The sequence below is a fragment of the Phyllostomus hastatus genome, unplaced genomic scaffold, assembly GCF_019186645.2.
Source record: "Phyllostomus hastatus isolate PE091 unplaced genomic scaffold, TTU_PhHast_1.1 phas_contig_86, whole genome shotgun sequence".
Classification (NCBI taxonomy): domain Eukaryota; kingdom Metazoa; phylum Chordata; class Mammalia; order Chiroptera; family Phyllostomidae; genus Phyllostomus; species Phyllostomus hastatus.
The window spans coordinates 81,745,183-81,768,790 of NW_025333977.1; the positions used below are offsets into that span (position 1 = coordinate 81,745,183).

General features: G+C 37.7%; 1 protein-coding gene across 2 annotated transcripts in view; it reads left to right on the plus strand.

The window, feature by feature from the left end:
- Positions 1–23,608, plus strand: part of GRAMD1C (GRAM domain containing 1C) — a 101,923-nt gene that overhangs the window by 39,914 nt on the left and 38,401 nt on the right. Inside the window, exon 6 of one of the 2 annotated variants that reach the window (XM_045852068.1) lies at positions 4,871–4,951. In XM_045852068.1, coding sequence (XP_045708024.1) covers positions 4,871–4,951 — 81 coding nt within the window. Of the gene's footprint in view, positions 1–4,870; positions 4,952–19,850; positions 20,171–23,608 lie in introns of those variants that run through there. The other variant, XM_045852067.1, reaches the window with a different exon arrangement.

The following is a 23,608-nucleotide window of genomic DNA, read 5'->3' on the forward strand; positions in this document are numbered from 1 at the left end:
TATGCACAGTAGCAACTAATAAAAACAAATGGTTCTAGTGAACAGAGGTTTGGGTAGCTTACAAGTAACACATGATCACTATAATATTTTTTAGGGTGGGAGTTATCTTTACCCGCCATCATGTTTTTATCCACCTGTAATATCTGCCATTTCTTAGTGGGGATGTATGAAGAATCGTTTTATACCCACGTAAAAATGAATTAGTGCTTTGTGTGTGACATTAGAAGCATAATGTTGGGAAAGAAAAAGAAACCAAAGAAGGAAGGAAAGTGTGGAAGGGAAGGAAGAGGAAGGAAGGAAATGGAAAAATAAAGAGAAAAAGGAGAGAGAGAAGTGGGGACAGAAATGCTCTCATGAAACATAGTTTTTTAAAATGCACTTTTTTTTATTTTTAAATAATCCTCTCCTTGCAAATGCAGTACAAAGGACTTTCGCTTTCTGAACTTTTTGAAAGTAAGTTTTTACTCTAAAGCCTCATCATCCCAGACATCAACCCACATATTCTAGCATGTATGTCCCACAAAGACGTCCTCTACATGACCACGAGATAACTATCAAAATCAAGAAATCAACATCGGTTGTTACCGCTCTTCAGTCCTCAAACCTTTTTCAATTCCCTGTAATATCCTTTGTGACAAATGGACCCAGTTCAGAAGTTCAAATTACATTAAGTTGCCATAGTCTTTAATTTCCTTATTCTGGAACAGTCCCTTAGTCTTTCCTTGGCTTTTATGCTCTCAACTCTTTTAGGAAATTACAGTTCAGTTATTTTATAGGATGTCCCTCAGTTGTGTTTGTCTGCTATTTCTTTGTGATTAAATTTAGCTTATGCAGTTTTGGCAGAAATAACAGGAAGTGATGCTCTGTTCTTTCTGTTCATCCTGTCAGATGACACCCCATTCACTTTGCACCATTCCTGGTGATACTCACCTTGATCACCTGATTAAGGTGATGTCTGCTAGACTTACTATAAAGCTAGTCTATTTTCTTTTGTGACAATAATTTGTTGCAAGCTACTTTGAAACTAGGTAAATACCTATTCCTCATCAAACTTATATTTTTCATTTATTTACTTATATCACTATGATCTCATAGTTTCTTGTTTTATTCAATGAGTTTTAATCTATTACTACCATTATTTATTTTGATTCTAAAATTGTCACAAATTTGGCCAATGGGAGCCCCTTCCCAATCTAGGTCTGCTGTCCTTTTGACTATTCTCAGCATTGTTTGAGCATTTCCTTGCTTCTTAGCCCAAGATGTTACAGGCTTTTCCTGCTCAGCCCTGGAATCAGTCATTTCTCCAAAGAGTCCTGGTTTCTTTTAGGGTAGATGGATATTTAGAAGCCAGTGTGTTCATTGCAATTGAGGTATCACTGTTCCTGAGAACTCTAAGTGGGCAGAACAAGGTATATATAAATACATAAAATTACATACCTGTGTACACAATACACACAGGTACACCCACGCATGCATCAACGTTTATCTGCCTATCTAGCTACCTATTTACCATAAACCACAATTCACACCAATACCTCTAATTGCTACTCAGCACCACAGAGTTCATTTTTGTTTTTTCCCTTTCATATTTGTAACTCCTTTCCTTGACTGTGAAAAACCAGGCCACCATTATCCTTAATATATTTACTTATTTTATCATTTGGCCTGCATGTAACCAATCTTCATGTGCTCTGCCACTCCTGCACCACATGGATGCCCTTTCATCCAGCTTGGTTTCTGACACTTCGAGTCAGGCTGCCGCCCATCCCACCGCAGCACGGATGCTATCTCCTTGTGAAGCCTCTCCTTGCCCTGCACACCAAGCACCTTCCCTGTGTCCACTTTGCCTTGCATCAGGTCGTCCCTCCACAGGGATGCTCTCCATTCCCTGCTTGTGCTGTGACATTCTGTGCCAGTCTGTCACTTTGGTCACCCTTTTCACCCTGCTCAGGCCCTTACTCCCTAGCTCGGAATCACCCTCATGGACTCTGTCACCCCACACTGTCCTCACCTACTCTGGCTCTGACGTGCCTTTCAGGCTACCCTGTGCGTGGCCACATTCTTCACCATGCTTGGGCTTTGACACTCACACCAGGCTATTCACTTACATGGGCACCCTCCACCCCAGGTTCTGATTCATGCCCCCCACCTTGTTCTTGTTTTAACACTGTGCGCCAGATCACTCCTGTTTGTGGAATCTCTGCTTGCCCACTCAGGCTCTAACACTCTGCACAAGGCAGCCCTTCAGTGTGGACCATCTCCATGTTCTTCTCTGGCCCGACACCCTGCTTTGGGCTGCTGAAGCTCCTCTACCTCTACCCTCACCTCTAGGACAGATGCCTACTTTACTCTGTTCCACCAACAGCTTTAGGGCTGAACTGTTCAGGAAGAGAAGAAGAGCTAAAATAAACTTACTCTTATTATTACAATTAATTCATCATTTCCTTTGCCACTCCTCTGCCATGCTTAAAAACCCATGACAATTCTTTTTTTTTTAGATTTTATTTATTTATTTTTAGAGAGCAAAGGGAGGGAGAAAGAGAGAGAGAGAGGGAGAAACATCAATGTGCGGTTGCTGGGGGCCATGGCTTGCAACCCAGGCATGTACTCTGACTGGGACTCGAACCTGCGATGCTTTGGTTCACAGCCCGCGCTCAATCCACTGAGCTATGCCAGCCAGGGCCCCATGACAATTCTTAAACATCTTTTTTTCATGACTATAACTCCCAACCCCACTGCTTTTTTCAGAGGAAAACACTGTTACCAGTTTGGTATGTATTTTTCAGACCTTCGTGTGTGTGTGTGTGTGTGTGTGTGTGTGTGTAGTTTTGCTGTGTTTTTAAAGTAAATGCCCTTTTATACATGCTGGTTTTTAGTTCTCCTTTCTTAAAAAAGAACCTAATGGTATCTCTTGGAGTCACAGGTTAGCACATACAGGTAGACCTACCTTTGTTTATTAAAATGCTGTATAGAATTTCATAGAATGGATTTACCATGCTTTCCTTGACCATTAGTTCATTTCCATTGTTTTGTTATTACAAATGGTGCTGCAGTGAATGGCCTAATGATGCCTTATTAAGCTCATGTGTGACTATTTCCCATCTATGTAATGGAATTTCAGGTATTTTAATGATAACAACTAGCATTTGCTGAACACGACTTGTTTGAGACACAGTTTTAAGTTCTTTACATATATTTCCTCATTTAATTCTCACAAAATTTGCTACTTTAAGTATTCTTATTTTGTAGATAAGGAAACTTAGGCAAAGAAAAGTGATCCAAAGTCATAGAACTGAGTGGTAGAGCTAGGATATGAACCCAGGGAGCTGAACTGCAGACACGCTTGTTCTCACCACCTCACAATATTGATTCAGAGGTCTCTCTTTCCATCATCACGGGAAAATACCTGCACTACTAAAGATTCATGTGTTGTATGTATTGAAGGAGGATGAATCATGGCTTCCAGCTGTTTTAGGTTCTAGCATAGGTTCTGTGCCCCAGCAGCTTGGAGATATTATTATCTAGAACTCCTTCCAAATTAAGGTTATTATTGAACCAGGAGTTATTAATAAATTTTTGAAGCTGGATATATAGCAAAGAATAAAATAAGATGATAATTTGCATAGATTATCCAGAAAGATGGGACTGTAAAATAGTTGAGAATGTGGTGGTTGTGTACAAGGTGGGTACTGTTGATAAGAAGGTATTCAGTTTAAGAAGTGGGAATTAGTAAGCATAACACAGTGGTGAAAAGGAGAATAGGAGATTTTTCTTATTATATATCTGAACACAGGGTTGTAAGGTGGTTACAATCCAAAAAGCAAAACAATTTGATCTAAGGAAGGAGAAAAGGGGACAATAAGTAGTGATTATTAGGTCACATATTATACATATAATCCTGTTTGGAAGAGCTGCTAGTTATATCCTAATTATAAAAAGTTTTGCAGTACGGAGACTTTCATATAGCAAGGTTTTAATTTATTAACTGGAAAATTGCACTTTAATATCTTTGTATGAAAAATATAAACACCCAAAATATTAGTTTGACATTTTATTTAATAAATGAAACATAGAACTGAGCTTTCTCATTCCTTAAAATAAGCATTTAATTATAAGATGTCACTAACTAGGGGGACTGGAAGAGATGATATACTGAGAAGCTGTGTTAGTGCTGCCACTTGTCAGATTTGCTCATAAATCCCTATTTTAAAATGTGACTTTGCAAAAATCCACTTAAATGCATAGGAAGAAATAGGGCTGAAGGCAAACATAGAATTATAGATTGAAACATGCTGTTTTTCTTCTATAACATTCAAAGCAAAGTTTATTGTTAATATGGGTGTTTTATATCTATAATTAGCCCACACTAGCTATTTCTAGATTTTTGAGAAGACTATGATATAATTTTAAATTAAGATCCTTAAAATAAATCTATCTTTGAAATCCACTGTATTTTCTTATTCTTTATTTATACTTGTCTCAAATGCCTACCAAGTCACATTTCTTAGCAAAGTTTAGAATAAATAACATTGATTATTTTCATAAATTTATTTAGATTGATTTTCATAGTTAAACTCTGATGAACATAAGTATATAAATATATGTAAATATATTTCAAACTCTTTTCCCTAGTAAGTATTGTAAAATGGTATTTGCTGTAAGATACGGTTTGAAAGACACCTTGTTCATGCACTAATTACCTATTTTTTGTCTAGTGTAGTAAAAAGTTAAACAAAAATAGTATATAAAGTAGGCAGTGATGACCTATTAGCTTGCTTTGACCATAGCAAGTGCCAGCAGACCTTCATGACAGATACTTTCCCCCTTTTTAAAAATGACACTAAAATTATTCTATTATTTTTCTTTTCAGTTTTTCTTTACATCTTTTGGTGCAAGGGATAGAAGTTATCTCAGTATCTTTAGACTGTGGCAGAACGCACTGTTAGACAAGGTAAGTGTTCATACCAGAGGCAGGTACTTGGTATAAGAGCAGCCTCCCAGTGCGCACCTAAATAGTGCCTGTGAGTTGGGAAGCTCTTTTTCACTTTTCTGGAGTTAATTTTGACTAGGCTATTTAAATTTCAAGAAGAAACTTGAAGTAAAACATAATCCATGGTTATAAGTTAAGATATTAATTGTAGTCTCCAGGGTAACCACCAAGAAAATCACTTTAAAAATACAGTAAAGGAAGCACTAAAGGAATTTAAATGGTACACTAGAACGATCTATTTAACATGTAAGAAGATAGTAATGGAGGAATAGAGGAGGAAAAAAACCATGACACGCACAAATAGCAAAATTGAAGATATTTTATTAAATTGTTAAATGGATTAAATACTTCAGTCAGAAGGTAGATAGGCAGAATGAATTAAAAAAACATGATCCAACTATATGCTGAATATAAGAGACACATATTTAAAGGCATAAACAGAAGAAACGTAAAAGGATGGGAAAAGATATGCTGTACAGACAATAACCAAATGAGAGCTAGACTATTGTAATATCAGACAAAAGACACTTTGAGACAAAAATTAATAATGATAAGAAAATATGTTTTATAATAATAAAAAGATACATCTTTCTGGAATTTATAACAGTTATAGACTTATATGTACCTAATAACAGAGCCCTAAAATATATGAAATAAAACCAGGCAGAATTGAAGGGAGAAATAGATAATTCAACAGTAAGAGTTGGACCTTTCTCTTTTTTTAATATATTTTTTGATTATGCTATTATAGTTGTCCCATTTTTTCTCCCCTTTACCCTCCCCCTGCCCTGCATCCCCTCACCCTCCAGCATTCCCCCCACCACTTAGTTCATGTCCATTAGTCATACATATATGTTTTTGGCTTCTCTATTTCTTATACAATTCTTCACCTCCCCCTGTCTAATTTCTTCCTACAAATTATGCTTCTTATTCCCCGTACCTTTTTCCCCATTCTTCCCCCTTCCCCTCCCTGCTGATAACCCTCCATGTGATCTCCATTTCTGTGATTCTGTTCCTGTTCTACTTGTTTGCTTAGTTTATTCTGTTTTTGTTTTTAGGTTCAGTTGTTGATAGTTGTGAGTTCATTGTCATTTTACTGTTCATGATTTTGACCTTCTTCTTTTTCTTAGCTAAGTCCTTTTAACATTTCATATAATAAGGGTTTTGTGATGATGAACTCCTTTGACTTGACCTTATCTGGGAAGCACTTTATCTGCCCTTCCATTCCAAATGATAGCTTTGCTGGATAGAGTAATCTTGGATGTAGGTCCTTGCTTTTCATGACTTGGAATACTTCTTTCCAGTCCCTTCTTGTCTATGAGGTTTCTTTTGAGAAATTAGCTGATAGTCTTACGGGATCTCCTTTGTTGGTAACTGTTTCCTTTTCTCTTCCTACTTTTAAGATTCTCTCCTTCTCTTTAATCTTGGCTAATGTAATTTTGATGTGCCTTGGTGTGTGCCTCCTTGGGTACAACTTTTTTGAAGACTTTCTGAGCTTCCTGGACTTCCTGGAAGTGTATTTCCTTTGCCAGATTAGGGAAGTTCTCCTTCATTATGTTTTCAAAGAAGTTTTTGATTTCTTGCTCTTCCTCTTCTCCTTCTGACGCCCCTATGATTCGGATGTTGAAATGTTTAAAGTTGTTCCAGAGGTTCCTAAGTCTCTCATTTTTTAAAAATTCTTGTTTCTTCATTCTTTTCTGTTTGGTTGTCTATTTCTTCCTTCTGTTCCAAACCATTGATTGAGTCCCAGTTTCCTTCCTGTCACTGTTGGTTCCCTGTACATTTTCCTTTATTTCACTTTTCATAACCATGACTTTTTCCTCTATTTTGTGACCATACTCAACCATTTCTGTGACCATCTTGATTACCAGTGTTTTGAACTCTGCATCTGATAGGTTGTCTATCTCTTTGTTGCTTAGTTGTATTTTTTCTGGAGCTTTGATCTGTTCTTTCATTTGGTCCATATTGTTTTTGTCTCAGCATGCCTATTACGTAGTAAGGTGCAGAACCTTAGATGTTCACTGGGGTGGGGCAACCCACGTCTCTGTGTTCTGATGCTATATGTGGGGGAGAGGTCTGAGAGGAAACAGTGCCACTTGCTCACCTCTCCGGCAGCTTTCAGTCACTTCCTCCACTATCCACAAGCAAATTTGGCCCTTTTGGTGCTGATTCCTGGATGGGTGGTTTTGTGTGCATTCTAGGACCCTGTTGGTCTCCCCAGCAAACTCTCCTGTGAGGCTGGGAGTTTCTCCGGTGGCCTCAATCACCACAGGTTTTTTCAGTCAGAGATTTTGAGGCTTTATTTCCCCATGCTGGAACCCTGGGTTGCGTGGTCTGTCTCGCTCTTCAATTGTTCCTCCAGGTTTATCTGAGTGCAATGTGGGACCACCTGGTCCACCAGCTGCCACATTGTGCGTGAGTCCTCTACACCGCAGCTGCCCATCTCCGCCCCTCCAACTAGTCTGGATGAATGTTTCTTTAACTCCTTGGTTGTCGGACTTCCATACAGTTCGATTTTCTGGCAGTTCTGATTGTTTTTTTGTTTTTAAATTTGTTGTTATCCTTTTGGTTGTGTGAGGAGGCAAAGTGTATCTACCTATGCCTCCATCTTGGCCAGAGGTCGGTTGGAGCTTTCATTACCTCACTTTCAGTGATAGATAGAACAGCCAGACAGAAGATCAATGAAGTAATAGAAGACTTGAACAACACTGTAAGCTAACTAAAACACATCTATGGGACACTCCACTCGAAACAGAATACATATCCTTCTCAAGTATACCTGGAGTATTCTCTAAAACAAACAATATGCTAGGTTATAAAATAAGCTTTACTATATTCAAAAGGATTGAGATAATAGAAAATATGTGCTTTGACCACAATGGAATGAAATTAGAAATCAGTAACAAGGACATTTGGGAAATTCATCAAAAGTAGATATTAAACAGAACACTCCTAAATAACCAGTGGGTAAAATAAAAAAATCATAAAGGAAACTAGAAAATACTTTGAGTTAAATGAAAACAAAAATATATACCAAAACTTACGAGATACACTTAAAGAACATCTTAGAGGGGGATTCATAACTATAAATACCTATATGAAAAAAGAAGAATGATCTTAAAATAATAGCTTAACTTTCTACCTTAAGAAAGAAAAAGGAGAGCAAACTAAACTCAAGGTAAATAGGAACAAGGAAATAATAAAGATTAGAACATAAATGAATGAACTAGAGAATAGAAAAACAGAAACAATGAATAAAACCAAAAGGCCTTTTTTTGAAAAAATCAGCAAAATGGAGAAACTTTTAGCTAAATTGACCAACAAATTCATTAACCTAAGAGAAATGGATGAAGATCTAGGAAATTACAAATTATGGAAACTGACTGAAGTAGAAACAGAATATCTGAATAGGCCAATGACAGTAAAGAGACTGAGTTAATAATAAAAAATCTACCCACAAAGAAAAGCCCAGGCCCAGATAGCTTTATTGGTGAATGCTGTCATATGTTTACAGTAGAGTTGACAGAATTGTTCACAAAGTATTCCAAAAACAGAAAAGAAAGGAACACTTCACAACCTGCTCTATGAGGCTGGTATCGCCTTGATACTAAAATCGGACAAAGAACATCATAAGAAAACTGCAGACAATATTTATGTTCATTATGCCTATGAATATAGAAATAAAAATCCTCAACAAAATGTTAGCAAACCAAATCCAGCAACATCAGAAAAGATTATATGCTAGAAGTAAGCAGGATTTATACACGGTTGATTCAACATATGAAAATAAGGCAATGTAACATGCTGTATTAGTAGAGGACAAAAACTGCATGATCATCTCAATCAATACAGAAAAAGTGTTTGATGAAATCTAACATCGCTTCCTGATAAACAAAACAAAGCAACCTAGGACTAGCAGGGAATTTCTTTGACCTGATAAAGCTGAAAGCTAACATATTTAATGGTGAAAAGCTAATGCTTTTTCTCTAAGTCAGGAATAAGACAAGGATGTCCATTGTTGCCACTTCTATTCAACATTGTACTGAAAGTTCCAGCCAGGGAAATTAAGGGAGAAAAATAAGTGTAAAACACATCCAGATTAAAAATGAAGAAATAAAACTATCCCCATTGGCAGATGACATATATATATATATTTCTAAGAAAGCCAATAAAAACCTATTAGAAATAAGTTTGACAAGGTTGCAGAATACATTATCAAAACACAAAAAACAATTATACTTCTATATGCTGACAATTAAGAATCCAAAAAACCCAGTTTATTTATAACAATATCAAAAAGAGTAAAATACTTGGGAATAACTTTAAGAAAAGAACTGTAACACATGCATACTGAAAGCTAATAAACATTATTGAAAGAAATTAAAGACAGGTAAATGAAAAGAATCTCATGTTTATGGATCAGAAAACTTAATATTGTTAAATGGCAGTAACCGCCAACTCCCCTTCACCCCCACTGATTTGCAGATTCAGTGCAATCCCTATCACAATCCCAACTAGCATTTTGGTAGAAATTGAGAAGTGGATAGTAAAATTCATATGGAAATGCAAGATATCCAAAATAACCAAAACTATCTTGCAAAAGAAGAATAAACTTGGATGAATTAGTATGTTAGAGCTGCCATGACAAAATACCACAGACTTGACTGGGTGGTTTATGTAACAGGAATTTATTTTCTCACAGTTCTGGAGGCTGGAAGTCCAAGATTATGGTGCCAGCAGGGTGGACTTCTGGCGTGACCACTCTCATTGGCTTGCAGGCTTCTCACTAAGTCCTCACATGGCTTTTCCTCTGTTTATGCACAATCCCAGTGCCTCTTCCTCTTATATGAACACCAGTCCTATTAGGACCTCACCCTTATGACCTTTGTCATAGTCAGCTCAGGCTGCCATAACAAAATGCCATAGGCTGGGTGGCTTATAGATAAGAAATTTATTGTCTCATAGTACTGGAGTCTGGAAATCTGAAATCAGGATGCCAGCATGGTTAGGTTCTGGTGAGAACACTTTCTGACTCGAAGATGACCACCTTCTCCTTGTCACCTGACATGGGGAAAGAAAGAGAGAGAAAACAAACTATGGTGTTTTTATATAGGGCACTAATCCCATCAAGAAGCCCCCTGCCCTCATCACCTGATCTAAACCTAATTATCTCCCAAAGGCCTTGCCTCCAAATACCATCACATTGAGAGTTGGGGCTTCAACTCACGACATTGGGGCAGAGGGGCGTGAGACACAGTTCAGTCCATAGCAACCTCATTTAACCAAAATGTCCTCCTTCAAGTCCTTATCTTTAAATATAGTCACATTAGGGGTTAGGGCTTCAGCGCATGAATTTTGGGAGATACAGTTCAGTCCATTACATTGGAGGACTTGTATTTCTTGGTTCCAGTGTTTACTACAAAGCTTCAGTAATTAAGGCATAGACTAACTTGTGACTTAAATATGGACATGTAGATTAATGGAATAGAATTGAGAGTCTAGAAATAAAATCTTACCAACACTTATTGACCATAAATTGATTTTTGACAAGGGTGCTAAAACAATTCAAAAGGTGAAGAATAATCTTTTCAACCAATTGGTTCTAGAACAATTGGCCCCTGCTTTGTAAACACACAAAATATTACCCAAAATAAATCATAGGCCTAAATGTAACATTTTAAATTATGAAACTCTCATAACAAACTGTAGGTTTAAATTCTCATAATGTTTGGATTAGACAGTAGTGTCTTGGATATGATACCAAAAGCTCAGGTGACAAAAAAATAAATTGGACTTCATCAAAGTAAAAGTGAAAAGCTTCTATGCATGAAGGAGTCTATCAAGACAATGAAAGACAACTCAAGGATTGGGAGAAAATATTTACAAGTTACACATCTAATAAGGGATTTGTATTTGGAACATGTAAAGAATTCTTACAACTCAATAAGAAAAAGACAAATAACCCATTAAAAAATGAGCAAAGGATTTGAACAGCTATTTCTCCAAAGAAGAAATGGTCGATAAGCTCACGCGCAGATGCTCAGTGTTATTAGCCATTAGGGAAACAGGTCAAAACCTATGTGAGATACCAGTTCTCACTCACTGGGATGGCTAAAATAAAAAGTCAGACATTAGAAAATGTTGCTGAGAATGTGGAAAAACTGGAACCCTCATACATTGCTGGTGGGATTATAAAACTTGAAATCTATGAAAAATAGTTTAGCAGTTTCTCAAAATGTTAAGTGTAGAACTACTATATGACTCCACAATAACACTTCTGGGTTTATACGCAAGAGAATTGAACATATACGTTCACCAGAAACTTGCACTTGAACGTTCATAGCATTACTCTTGAAAGCCAAAAAGTAGAAACATCTGAAATGTCCATCAACTGATGAATGGATAAACAAAATTTATAGTCAATGAAATACCATTCAGCTATAAAAAGGAGTGATGTACTAATGCATGTTACAACAGAGGTGAACCTAGACACATGCTATGTGAAAAAAAAAGCCAGTCCCAAAGAAAACATCGTATGATTCTATTTCTGTGAAATGACCAGAATAGGCAAATTCATAGAAACAGAAAAAGATTGTTCCCAGGGGAAGGAGGAATGACTGCTAATGGATTCAGGTATCTTTTGGGTTGATGAAAATGTTTGAAAATTAATAGTGATAGCTCTGCAACTCTGGATATGCTAAAAGCTTCTGGATTGTATACATTAAACAGTGAATTTTATAGCATGTGAATTATAGCTCAATAGAGCTGTTATTTTAAAAAATGGCATGGGAGGAGAGTAGAGAATTCCAGCTGATAGGAAATGCTCCTCCTTCGCAATAGGAACTTAATAGGACAAGCCTCAACTTTTCTGCCTTCCCCCCTAGCTAAGCCCCTCACTGGAGTGGACCAATTCTGGCTGCTAGGGCTCTTTGAGTTAAATGGCTTGAGAACTTTCCTGCAGCAGCTGGGGACAGCGTCTTCCTTGCTTAGATGCTTCCACTTTCCTGGAGTGTGGGGGATGCAAAAGAATTGGCCTGAGGTCCAGAGATGGAGGGGAGAGCAGAGAGAAGCAGGGTGGGGTGGGGGAGTTTGCTGACTGCTGACTGTCTTCCCTTCATGGGGGGAGTAAACAAGGCTGGCACGGGAGCCCCAAAACTGATCTCTCCTCACAACGTGAGTCTTGGCATTTGGGCACCCTGCGCCCCCCGGGCTTCGGGCTCTCGAGTGGGTGCTGGGACCAATGGTGAATAGCAGCCACCTGCAAGAGGCTTCAGCTTAGAGGTTGTGTGGGCCCCATAAGTCCAAGCCACACTTCCAGGTCGTGTTGCACAAGTCTCCTAACCCCACGACAGGCCTGCCCAGTTCAGATGCATTGTCATAATTACAGTGGCTGCTCTGTCACGGGCTAAAAACAACAGTGTTGCCCTGGGGTCCTGACTGACCCTATCCCCAAATGCCAAGTTTTTCCCAGTGCTCAGGGAATCCCCCAGGTGCATTCCTTCATTCTATTTAATAAGGAACCAAAGACTGCTATTGCAGCCTACATTTGGTTATGCACTGGTTCTGTGTGCTCCCAAAATCAGATTTGCGCTAATCACAGGCGAGTAAGTTGGGATATGGCCTCATTAAAACAAATACCTCGAGGGAAGTCATAAAGTTCAGGCTTACAGATGAGCCGAGGGAGAAACTGTGGTCTGAACTTTAATGTAAAAGCAAAAAGTTCTTTGAAGTGGGAGAAAGAAAGGGAATCCCAGGATACTGCTGAGGCCACCATGGCTGAGCATCTCTGCATCCACTGGCTGGGAGTAAAATCTAACCCTCTTTGAAAAGATCCTAACCTCACATGTGTTCTTGATGTGTATAAGAGGAGTAGCACTATCTTTACTGTAGTTTTACCTTTCAAATATTTGGGTAATTTGGTTGTTTTTAACATTAAACATGCAAGTATTTTAGGACACTATACTCTCATTTTTATAAATAGAATGATGACCATTTCTGCTCTATACTAAGACAAAAATCAGTGTTTAAGTATATACTATGTGTTAAATACTACGAGGGGGGACCCAAAAAACCCAGAGTTTATTTGTAAAAAATATTGTGGATTTATTTTTACTTTTTTTTAGTTTTATTTTTATTGTTTATACTGTTACAGTTGTTCCCACTTTTTCTCTCTTTCCCAACTTCCATCCAGCCGCACCCTCTCCCCACTGCAAGCCAATCACCATATTGCCTGTGTCCACGGGTTGTACATAAATGTTCTTTGGTTAATCCCTTCACCATCTTTCATCCCGTCTCCCCTGACCCCTTCTGGCAGCTGTTAATGTATTTTGAGTATCTAAACTTCTGTTACTATTTTGTTCCTTGGTTTATTGTGTTCATCAGATTCCACATATAAGTGAGATCATATGGTATCTGTCTTTGACTGACTGGCTTAATTCACTTAACATAATGTTCTTCCAGTCCATCCATGTTGTTATAAGAGCATCTTGTTTTTCTTTTTCTTTTTTCTTTTTTTTACTACTGGGTAGTATTCTATTGCATAAATGTACCACAGCTGTTTTATACACTCATCTACTGATGGGACTTAGGCTGTTTTCCAAATCCTGGCTATTGTAAGTAGTGCTGCTACAAACATAGGAGTGCATGTATTCTTTTGTAATGGTCATTTGGGATCCTTGGGATGTATTCCCAGAAGTGGAAATGCTGGGTCAAAAGGGAGTTCCATTTTTAATTTTTAAGGATATCCATATTGTTTTCTGCAGTGGCTGCACCAGACTGCATTCCCACTAACAGTGCACTGGAGTTCCCTTTTCTCCACACCTTGCCAACATTTGTTGTTTGTTGATTTATTGTTGGTAGCCATTCTGACAGGTGTAAAGTAATATCTCATTGAGGTTTTAATTTGTATTTCTGTTGTGATTAGTGATGTTGGGCATTTTTTCATATGTCTATAGATGCTCTGTATGTCCTCTTTAGAGAAGTGTCTACTCAGGTCTTTTGCACATTTCTTAGTCAGGTTATTTGTCTTCTGGCATTGAGTTGTATTAGTTCTTTGTATATTTTAGAGATTAAACCCTATACTATTCTTAATCTCCCTCTTTCTGTTTTGTTCCTACCATTTATGCTTATTATTCCCTGTACCTTTTCCCCCACTCCCACCCCTCCCCCTTCCCCTGAGCTTCCTGGACTTCCTGGGTTTTATTTATTTACTTATAGAGAGATGGAAAGGAGGGAGAAAAACATCAATGTGTGGTTGGTTGCCTCTCATACTACCCCAACTGGGGACCCAGCTCACAACCAAGGCATGTGCCCTGACTGGAAGTCAAACCAATGACTCTTTGGTTTGCAGCCCAGCATGCAATCCACTGTACCACACCAGCCAGGGCTACAAGTATTCTCCTTAAGATCAGTAACAAGACAGGAATGTCTGCTCTCACCACTCTTATTCAACATACTTCTGGAAATCTTGGCCACAGAGATCAGACAAGAAGAAATAAAAGGCATTCAAATTGGAAAGGAGGAAGTAAAGCTGTCCTTATTTGCAGATGATATGATATTGTGCACAGAAAACCCTAAAAACTCCACTGGAAACTACTAGACCTAATAAATGAATTTGGCAAAGTAGCAGAATTAAAATTAATACCCAGAAATCAATGGCATTTTTATATGCCAATAAGGAGCTATCAAAAGAAGAAACTAAGTAAATTCAATTCCATTTACTATGGCAAATAAATAAATAAATAAATAAATAAATAAAATAAGGTACCCAGGAGTAAATTTAACCAAGGAAATAAAAGACCTGTATTCCAAAAACTATTCATATATGTTTAAACTTCAGTTGTCTTCAAAGTACTCTCTATTCGATGCACTGCATCTATTGAGACATTTTTTCCACTGCTCAAAACAGTTTTTGAACTTGCTGATTTTGATGCCTTTTAGTGCTTCTGCTGTTTTTTGTTTCACCTTTTCCACATCAGCAAAATGTTTCCCTCTGAGGATGTTTTTCATCTGGGGAAACAAGAAAAAATTGCTTGGGGTGCAACTGGGTGAATAGGGAAAGTAGGGCACAGGGTGGGGGATGGGTCATGCTGTTTTTTTCGTTATTGGTCAAAAATTGTTGAACACTCAGCACGGGTGTGGGCATGTGCACTCGTAAATTATCCATCATGAAATGGGCAAATGCGTTGAGAGTCTTCAAAAAAAAAATTCACTGAAGCCAGTTTAGCCTCTCACAACATTGTTAGCTGGTACATTGATATAGATGGATTCCTAGAACACCGAGCTAGCAGGGGAAGCCTGTAGTATAAGGGGCCTACCCTCCAGAAGATAATGATGTATTTTTTTTTGGGGGGGGAGCTGTCTCCCCTCGTAAGGTTATAGTTTTAACAAGGCTTAAAATTTAAAAGTTTTCTGGTGAAAGCTCAATCCATAATATTACTCCTTTCATGTTTCTAGTGATGGTATTATTGGATTTAGGATTACCAGGTACTAATAATATAGGCAGGTGTGTACAGATTCAAATGTTCTTTTTGCACTATTTTTTCTTGGGTAACAGTGACCTCTCTTGCCAGTACATGGAGGCTACTGGGAAGCTAACTCTTCTTGGAAATTTAAGAGTACATTTTGAGAGTGAATATTTAAATCTAGGGCCTAATAGAGCAGAAATCTGCACTCATTTTTAATTCTAAGGCTTAAAGGGCTTTCAGAGTCACTCTCTAAGGGCAAAAGGAGGGGGCATGTGTCAGAATTAGGGAAGAGGTGATGAGGGAAGTCTTTTCAATGTAGATAGACCCACCTTCTTCAAATTCTGATACAAGTCACTCCAGTTTCTTTTTGGGGAATGCTAATCCTAGAGGGGTGACAGAGGGGTGTCCAATTTCTCAGGTGTGTTGGGGAAAAAAGGAATTAATCAGTTGATTGATTTTATTAGTGTATGTAAAGAAATAATATGTCTGAGGGGCTTAGCCAGATGTAGGCCAAGAATTTAGGATTTAGGACAGAAAAATAGAGTCATAGAGGCAGACTTTGATTACTGGAGAAATGTACAGAGATGAATCTTTGGGCCTCACCAGCAACAAAGTAATTGTCCCTTAAAACTGTCTACCTTTACTCTGATTCCATGCTTATCACGCAAAGTTCTGGTTACCCTGGATGAGTGACGTGGAATGAAAAAATTTTCATGATTAGAAAGGTCTGTTCCTTTATCATGTTAGTATATTTACTGCTGAGCAAATATATGCAGTTTGTGAGTGTGGCTTATTTTAAGTCAGCTACTCTGAGTGCACTTCTAGGACACTGACAATGCTGGGACCATTCTCCAAACAGTTGGCAGTTTATGAAGTTAACGTCACCTTCTGAGGCCTTTTGGAAGAGTGTTACCCAGTCTTCTCCTGCAGACTCTGAAGCCTTATCAAATCCCCTTACTCTTCCTTATATTCCTCTCCAATGATCACTTCTTCAGGAATTACTTGAAATCTAGTAGTTTTCCAGTGGTGTAATAAATCTAATAAGTGCAACACATTCAGACTTCCTTGGGAAAAATAAATGTTAAATTGCTATTTTAGTTGCATTTTCTATATAATAACCTGGCAGTGTAGAAGTATTTATGTTGTATTGTTCCCTCTTTTCCGCCTTTTCGGTTGTCAGAACTCCTCCACCTATTTTCCCTTTGTCAGTGAAGTATGAGCCTCCTACCTTGTCCCAAGCCGAAAACCTGGATGCATCCTTGTTTCTTACCTCTTTTTCACCAACCATGTCATACTGGTCACCAAAGCCCTTATCATTTTTAGCTTGAACCATTACAATAGTTCCCTATCTTTTAATTTATTTTAAAGATTTTATTTATTTATTTTTAGAGAGAGGGGACAGGAGGAAGAAAGAGAAGGGGAGAAACACTAATGTATGAGAGAGACATCAATCAGGGCTGCCTCTCACAAGCTTGTGCCCTGACCAGGAATCAAACCCTTTGCTTTGCAGGAAGACACCCAACCCACTGAGCCACACCTGCCAAGGCCCAACTTCTTTCTTTTTTTAAGGTTTTATTTATTTATTTTTAGAGAGGGTAAGGGAGGGAGAAAGAGAGGGAGACAAACATCAGTGTGTGGTTGCCTCTCATGTGGGCCCCACTGGGGGACCTGGCCCACAACTGAGGCATGTGCCCTGACTGGGAATCAAACTGGCAGCCCTTTGTTCGCAGCCTGGTGCTCAAACCACTGAGCTATGCCAGCCAGGGCCCTACTTCTTTTTAATACTCTAATCTGTCTTTTATGTTGTTACCAAGGTAGTAGTAGTTTTGAAAGTGTTTTATTTTATTTTTTAAATTTTATTTATTATTGAGGTGACATTGGTCAATAACATTATGTAAGGTAGAACACTATAATTTTATATCTGTATACTCTATTGTGTGCTCACCCCCAAAGGTTGTTTCCTTCTGCTACCTTATCCTTGGCCCCTTTACCCATTTTGCCCTCCTTCCATTCCCCTTTTCCTTTGGTAACAACCATTCTGTTGTTTGTATCTATGTTTTGTTTGTTTGTTTCTTTTTTCTCTTTCACATATGAGTGAAATCATGTAGTTTTTGTCCTTTTCCATCTGACCTATTTCACTTTGTATGATACTCTCAAGATCCATCCATGTTGTTGCAAATGATTCTATATAGAAAACTCTAAAGATGCCATCAAAAAAACTATTTAGAAACAAATACAGTGAAGTTGCAGTATACAAAATTAATATATAAAAGTCCAGTGTGTTCCTATATAGTAACAATGAAATTGCAGAAAAAGAAATGAAAAAAAATTCTATTTGCAGTTGCATCAAAGAGAATAAAATACCTAGGAATAAACTTAACAAAGGATGTGAAGGACCTATACACTGAAAACTATAAGACATTGTTAAAAGAAATTGAAGAAGACACAAAGAAATGGACAGATATTCTATGTACATGGGTTGGAAAAATCAACATAGTCACAATAGCCATATTGCCCAAAGTAATACAGAGATTTAATGCAATCCCTTTCAAAATTGCAAGGGCATTTTTTAAAGAAATAGAACAAAATATCATAGACTTGTATGGGACTACAAAAGACTCAAGTAGCCAAAACAATCCTGAGGAAAAAAAAATAAGCCAGCATTGTCACACTTCCTGACTTTGAAATATAGTTCATTCTTTTTATGATTGAGTAATATGCCATTGTTTATGTATATACTACATCTTTATCTCTTCATCTATCGGTGGACACATAGGTTACTTCTATCTCTTTGTTATTGTAAGTAATGCTGCAATAAATACAGGGGTTCATATATATTTTTGAATTAGTGTTTTTATATTCTTTGGATAAATACCCATAAAAAGTATATCTTTTAAAAACACAATCTGAACTTGTTGCTTTTCTATATGAAACTTGTAGGTGCCCTTTTATATTTTGACAGTGTGAACCATACTATATTCTTGAGCATGGCATATGAGGCTCTTCATGATGTGGCTGCTTCCCTCTTCCCCTCCTTTCCCCGTCACCAGTGTTAGTCATGGTGACCTGACTTGCCAGGCCGCTCCACTCCCTTGCACACTTGCATTTGCTGTACTTGTGCTTATCTTACTTAATCTTTCAGTAGCATTTCACACCATTGCACACTCCCCCCCCTTTTGCAACACCTTCTCTCGTTGATTTCCATGGCATTCCTTCTGGAATTTCCTCTTACCTTTCTGGTATTTCCTTCCTTCTTTTTGGCAGGCTACTCCTCTTCTACTCAGAATTTATATGCTGGTCTTTCTTGAGGCTCAGTCATGGGTTCTATTTTCCCTCTTATTCCTACTCTATATTTAGCTCTGATCTATATACCAGTAGTTTACTAGAAGAATTTTTACATTTAGTAAATATATAAAAATTATTTGTAGTATTTGTTAGTGTACATTTTTTCATAGTTGTTCAGTAACTATAAGAGAATAAGGATATCTATATACTGTTTCAGTCAGTGAGAACTAACATCATACGTGAAAAGCACTAATTTTTTAGATAGTGGAAGCTAGCCCCCTTCACCCCTCCCACAGTGTGCTTTCTTCAGTTTGAGTGAGTGCTATTCTCCCCTGTCTCTCTGGTCCCTCATTCTGCTATTGTAGAAAATGATTAGATTTTAGCAACCCTTCCAAAATGTTGATCTTTTCAGTTCATCAAGTAGCATTTATCATGTCTACACACCTTACTGAATTAAATGGAGCAACTAGGTAGAAATTAGGGCAAGCTTTCATCTTTTTCATTTAGAAGAAAATTTTTGTTCTGAAAAATATATTAGAATTATTAATAAAGACTCTCTATGATGTTTATTATAGTCCAGACTCCTGACAGGAAATTATTCTGAATAAAGTAAAAAATATTGTTAAAGGACAGAATTATTAAGTAATCAAGATGTAAACTTTTTGATGATGTAAGATGTGTGTATTAGAATTGCTCCATTTGATTAGCTCAGTCTTCCTGCTGTGTCCTGACATTCCATTTATGATAATGAAGAGATTCAATCTTTGATAATAGTAAAAGGTTAATACAGGAGGCTGATGGGGCTGCTACCTCAGTACTGAAGAAGTAATAATGACATTGCCAGAATTGAATAGAAAGTATTAGTATGGAGAAGAAAGTTTAACCTTTAATATATTTAATTTTTAGAATGAGATTAAAATAATGCAAAAAGCATTTTACATAATTGAACATAAGTAAGATTATTTCATTTGCATTTTATCATTTCTAATCAAAAGAAATTGGGAACTGTCCCTTTAATGAAACCCTGTTTACCTATCTCTTTTAATAGGCGTGGCTTAGGAACCTGTAGAGTGAGGTATAACTTCCAATTCTGCATTCTGACCTGCCACCTTGGAAAGAATGCTGATACTACAAACCAGGAAGTGACAAATACTGTGCTTTAAACTACAATACAGCTTGTTTTTTAAATAAGGAAAAGCTTCTTAAAACAAAACTAGAAGACTGAAGCAGTGATTTTACATAGTTGTCATTAAATATTTGGAATTCTGCTGCGGGCTAAAGACTTTGCAGCACATTGAGAATACAAAGCTTTCTGGGCCAGAAATTGATCTTCTGACTTTTGAGCCTTATCTGATTACTGCTTGGTTCATCTTTATTTTGTTAAAGTACTCTTGTAGGCTGAAACGGGGAGACTCTACATTGTTTGCAGGTAGGTGTTCAATCTTTGTTTAAAATTTAGGTTTTTTTTTTTAAGGTTACTTAACTCTGATTCAGCTGCCGATTATTGAAACAATAATGAATAACAGTGTGGATGGATATGTGTTTCAATGTTTGAACATTCAGCATGGCTGTAAATAACTACATTTTTGTGACTTCTGGCCAACTTTGAAAAAAGTGTCATTTTTTAAAAAATTAGCAAATCTGTAAGATGGTGAGCTGTGAGTTCTATTTTGTTTTCCATTAACCTTTTATGTATACAGTTAAAAAGCCTAACATATTAAAAAATACTGAAACTACCCTGCTATTAATTTCCCAATAGTATTTGATACTATAATTAAGTCATTTATTTATGTAGTCAAATAAAATGGAATTTTTATTTTTTTACTTATAAGTTTCATTTTTTTCACTCTTAGGAAGCTGCCTGAATATTCATCATTGGTTCATATACTTGCTTTAGTCTACTTTTGGTATATTTTAGTATCTGTTATTTCAGAATAGTTTATATAAGAGGTACATTTATAAGAGGTATAAGAGGTATTCCAGAAGTATATTGAAATATTGCTGGTTTTTCTTTATAATGTTAACCATCCATTTATGATACTAAAAGTATTTCAAAGATAATGCCTTTGGAAAAGTGACTTAGTTTATTAGTATGAGCTAATTGCTATTGTGAAAAAAGTTCACAAATAGCTCTTCTGGAGTAGGAGGCAAAAAGAAATGCATGGGGATATTTTTAGGATCATGGACAGTGGTCCCTTAACTTTCTCTACCTTGAGCAATCCTTTTGATTTTTTTTCCTGTGGACACCATGTTTCAAAAGACTTTTTGTCCACCAAATAAGTGGTGTATATTGAAGAATAAAATGTTAGAACATTATTGTTTATTAGTTGTATGTTATTTCCAATGAGAGTTTATTATCAGTCTGACATAACCATTCTAGGTTAATATAATGCAGCCCCAAACAAAGAGGCTGGACATTTTACTTAGCTTGAATAACTTTATTGTATGTAACTGTTTGGATATTTTTGACTTTTGAAATACTGATAATATTCTGTGAATTTTCATCAACTACTCTTGTGGAATCTTAATACTGTAGGCATGGCAAATTGGGAACTAGTGGTCTAAATTGCAGAATATTTGTTCTTAATTTATTTGAGGTTTCATGAAATATAATGAAGTTCATCAAGTGTAATGTAACAAACAAAGCTACCATAGCTACTAGACAGACAAACAAGGAGAAAGAAAAAAGGAAGTGGAGGGACTTCTGGTCAAGGCAGCAGTATGGGAAGATGTGGCTTGCTTCTTTGCACAATCACATCAAAATTACAACTGAAATATAGAGCAACCATCACTCAGAATAGTCAGAAATTGAGGTGAATGGAAGTCTGACAACTACAGAATTAAAGAAACTACATCCATCGAGACTGGTAGGAGGGGTGCAAACGTGGAGCAGGCTAGTCTCTCAACCATGTGTGGTGGGTAAAAATTTGGGAGAGCTATCTTGGAAGCAAGGAGTCCTAGGCTCCCCACTTAAGGTTCTAGTGCCAGGAAGATAAGTCCCCACAACTTCGGGCTGTAAAAACCGGCAGGGATTGAGATGATAGAAGCCCTCAGGAGTTCCTCTTAAAGAACCCACACATGGACTCACCTATTCAGACTCATTCCCTCTGAGCTCCAGTACCAGGGTAGTAGCTTGAAAGTTACCAGTGACATATTGGGAGGAACTGAAGTGTCTGGCATCAATGTGAGCAGAGGCCATTGTCCCTTTTCTAAACCTTTCCCCAGTAAAGCTGGCAAGCTGGTACCATATCTGAGACTCCATCAACCTGGCTAACAGTGTTTGACCTGCCTTGGAGATCCCCAGAGACTCTGCCCCACTCAACTTGTGGGCCTACCCAAGCTGCTTTTCCATATGAGTGGCTAATCTTGGCTCATGCTTCACAACTTCCTAAATCCTCTCACACAAACAACAGCTGGCCTTAGTGAGCCCCAGGCCTGGCACTAGCAGCAGTTTGGCTTCACCTGGGAATCTCCAAGCCAGCCCAAGTAGCAGCCATCTCAGATTGCTTTGTAGCTCAGGCATGGTGGCCCTGGGCAAAACACAGGTGGGGGCTGACCTTGACCTACACCACCCAGGAAACCCCAAGGCCAGTATATCCAATGGACACCTACAGACCACGTTGGAGCCCCTGCACAACTGATTCTCCATGGAGGGTGGAGGTTGGTGGTAAGTGGTCACAGCCAATCCTTGCAACTGACTGGCCTGGGTAAATACCTCTCATTGATCTGCCAACAGCAACCAAGGCTCAACTACAAGAGGAGGGTGTACTCAGCCCACATGAAGGGTGCACCTCGAGTATCCATCTTGGGTGATAGGGGAGGCTCTGCCACTGGACCCTACAGGACACTTACTACATTAGGCCACACTACAAAGGCACAGAGTCAAAGCAGCTTTACCTAATACATAGACACAAATGCAGGGAGGCTGCCAAAATGAGGAGACAAAGAAACATGACCCAAATGAAAGAGAAGATCAAGACTTTAGAAAAAGAGCTAAAGAAATGGAGATAAACAGTCTATCAGAGGCAGAGTTCAAAATACTGGTTATAAGGTTGCTCAGAGAATTTAGTGAGGACCTCAACAACATGATAAAGGTCTACTCAGAAATGAAAGATACACTAATTGAAACAAAGATCAATTTACAGAGAAACAACAGTAGAACCAAGTACCAGTAGAAACAGCCGAGAACCAAATCAATGATTTGGAACATAAGAAAGGAAAAATACCAACCAATCAGAAGAGAAAAGAATCCAGAAAAATGAGGATAGTCTAAATAGCCTCTGAGACAACTTCAAGAGGTCCAACACTCAGTTCATAGGGGTGCCAGAAGGAGAAGAGGAAGAGCAAGAAATTGGATATCTGTCTGAAAAAATAATGAAAGAAAAATTCCTTAATTTGGTGAAGGAAATACACATGCAAGTCCAGGAAGCATAGAGAATCTCAAAAAAGATGGATGCAAAGAGGCCCACTCCAGGACACATCATAAGACTGTCAGCTGATTTCTCGAAAGAAACTTTGCAGGCTAGGAGGGATTGGCAAGAAATATTCAAAGTCATGAAAAGCAAGGACCTACAGCTAAGGTTCCTCTACCCAGCAAAGCTATCATCTAGAATTGAAGGGCAGATAAAGAGCTTGCCAGTCAAGAAAAACTAAAGGAGTTCATCATCACAAAACCATTATTATACGAAATGTTAAAAGGACTTATGTTAGGAATAGTAGATCAAAACTATGATCAATTAGATGGCAAAAAAAAAATACATATCTTTCAACAATTGAATCTAAGCAAACAAGAACAGAGACAGAATCTGGATGCTAAGAGCATTTTGATAGCTGCCAGATGGGAGGTGGGAGGTGGAGAGGGTGAAGA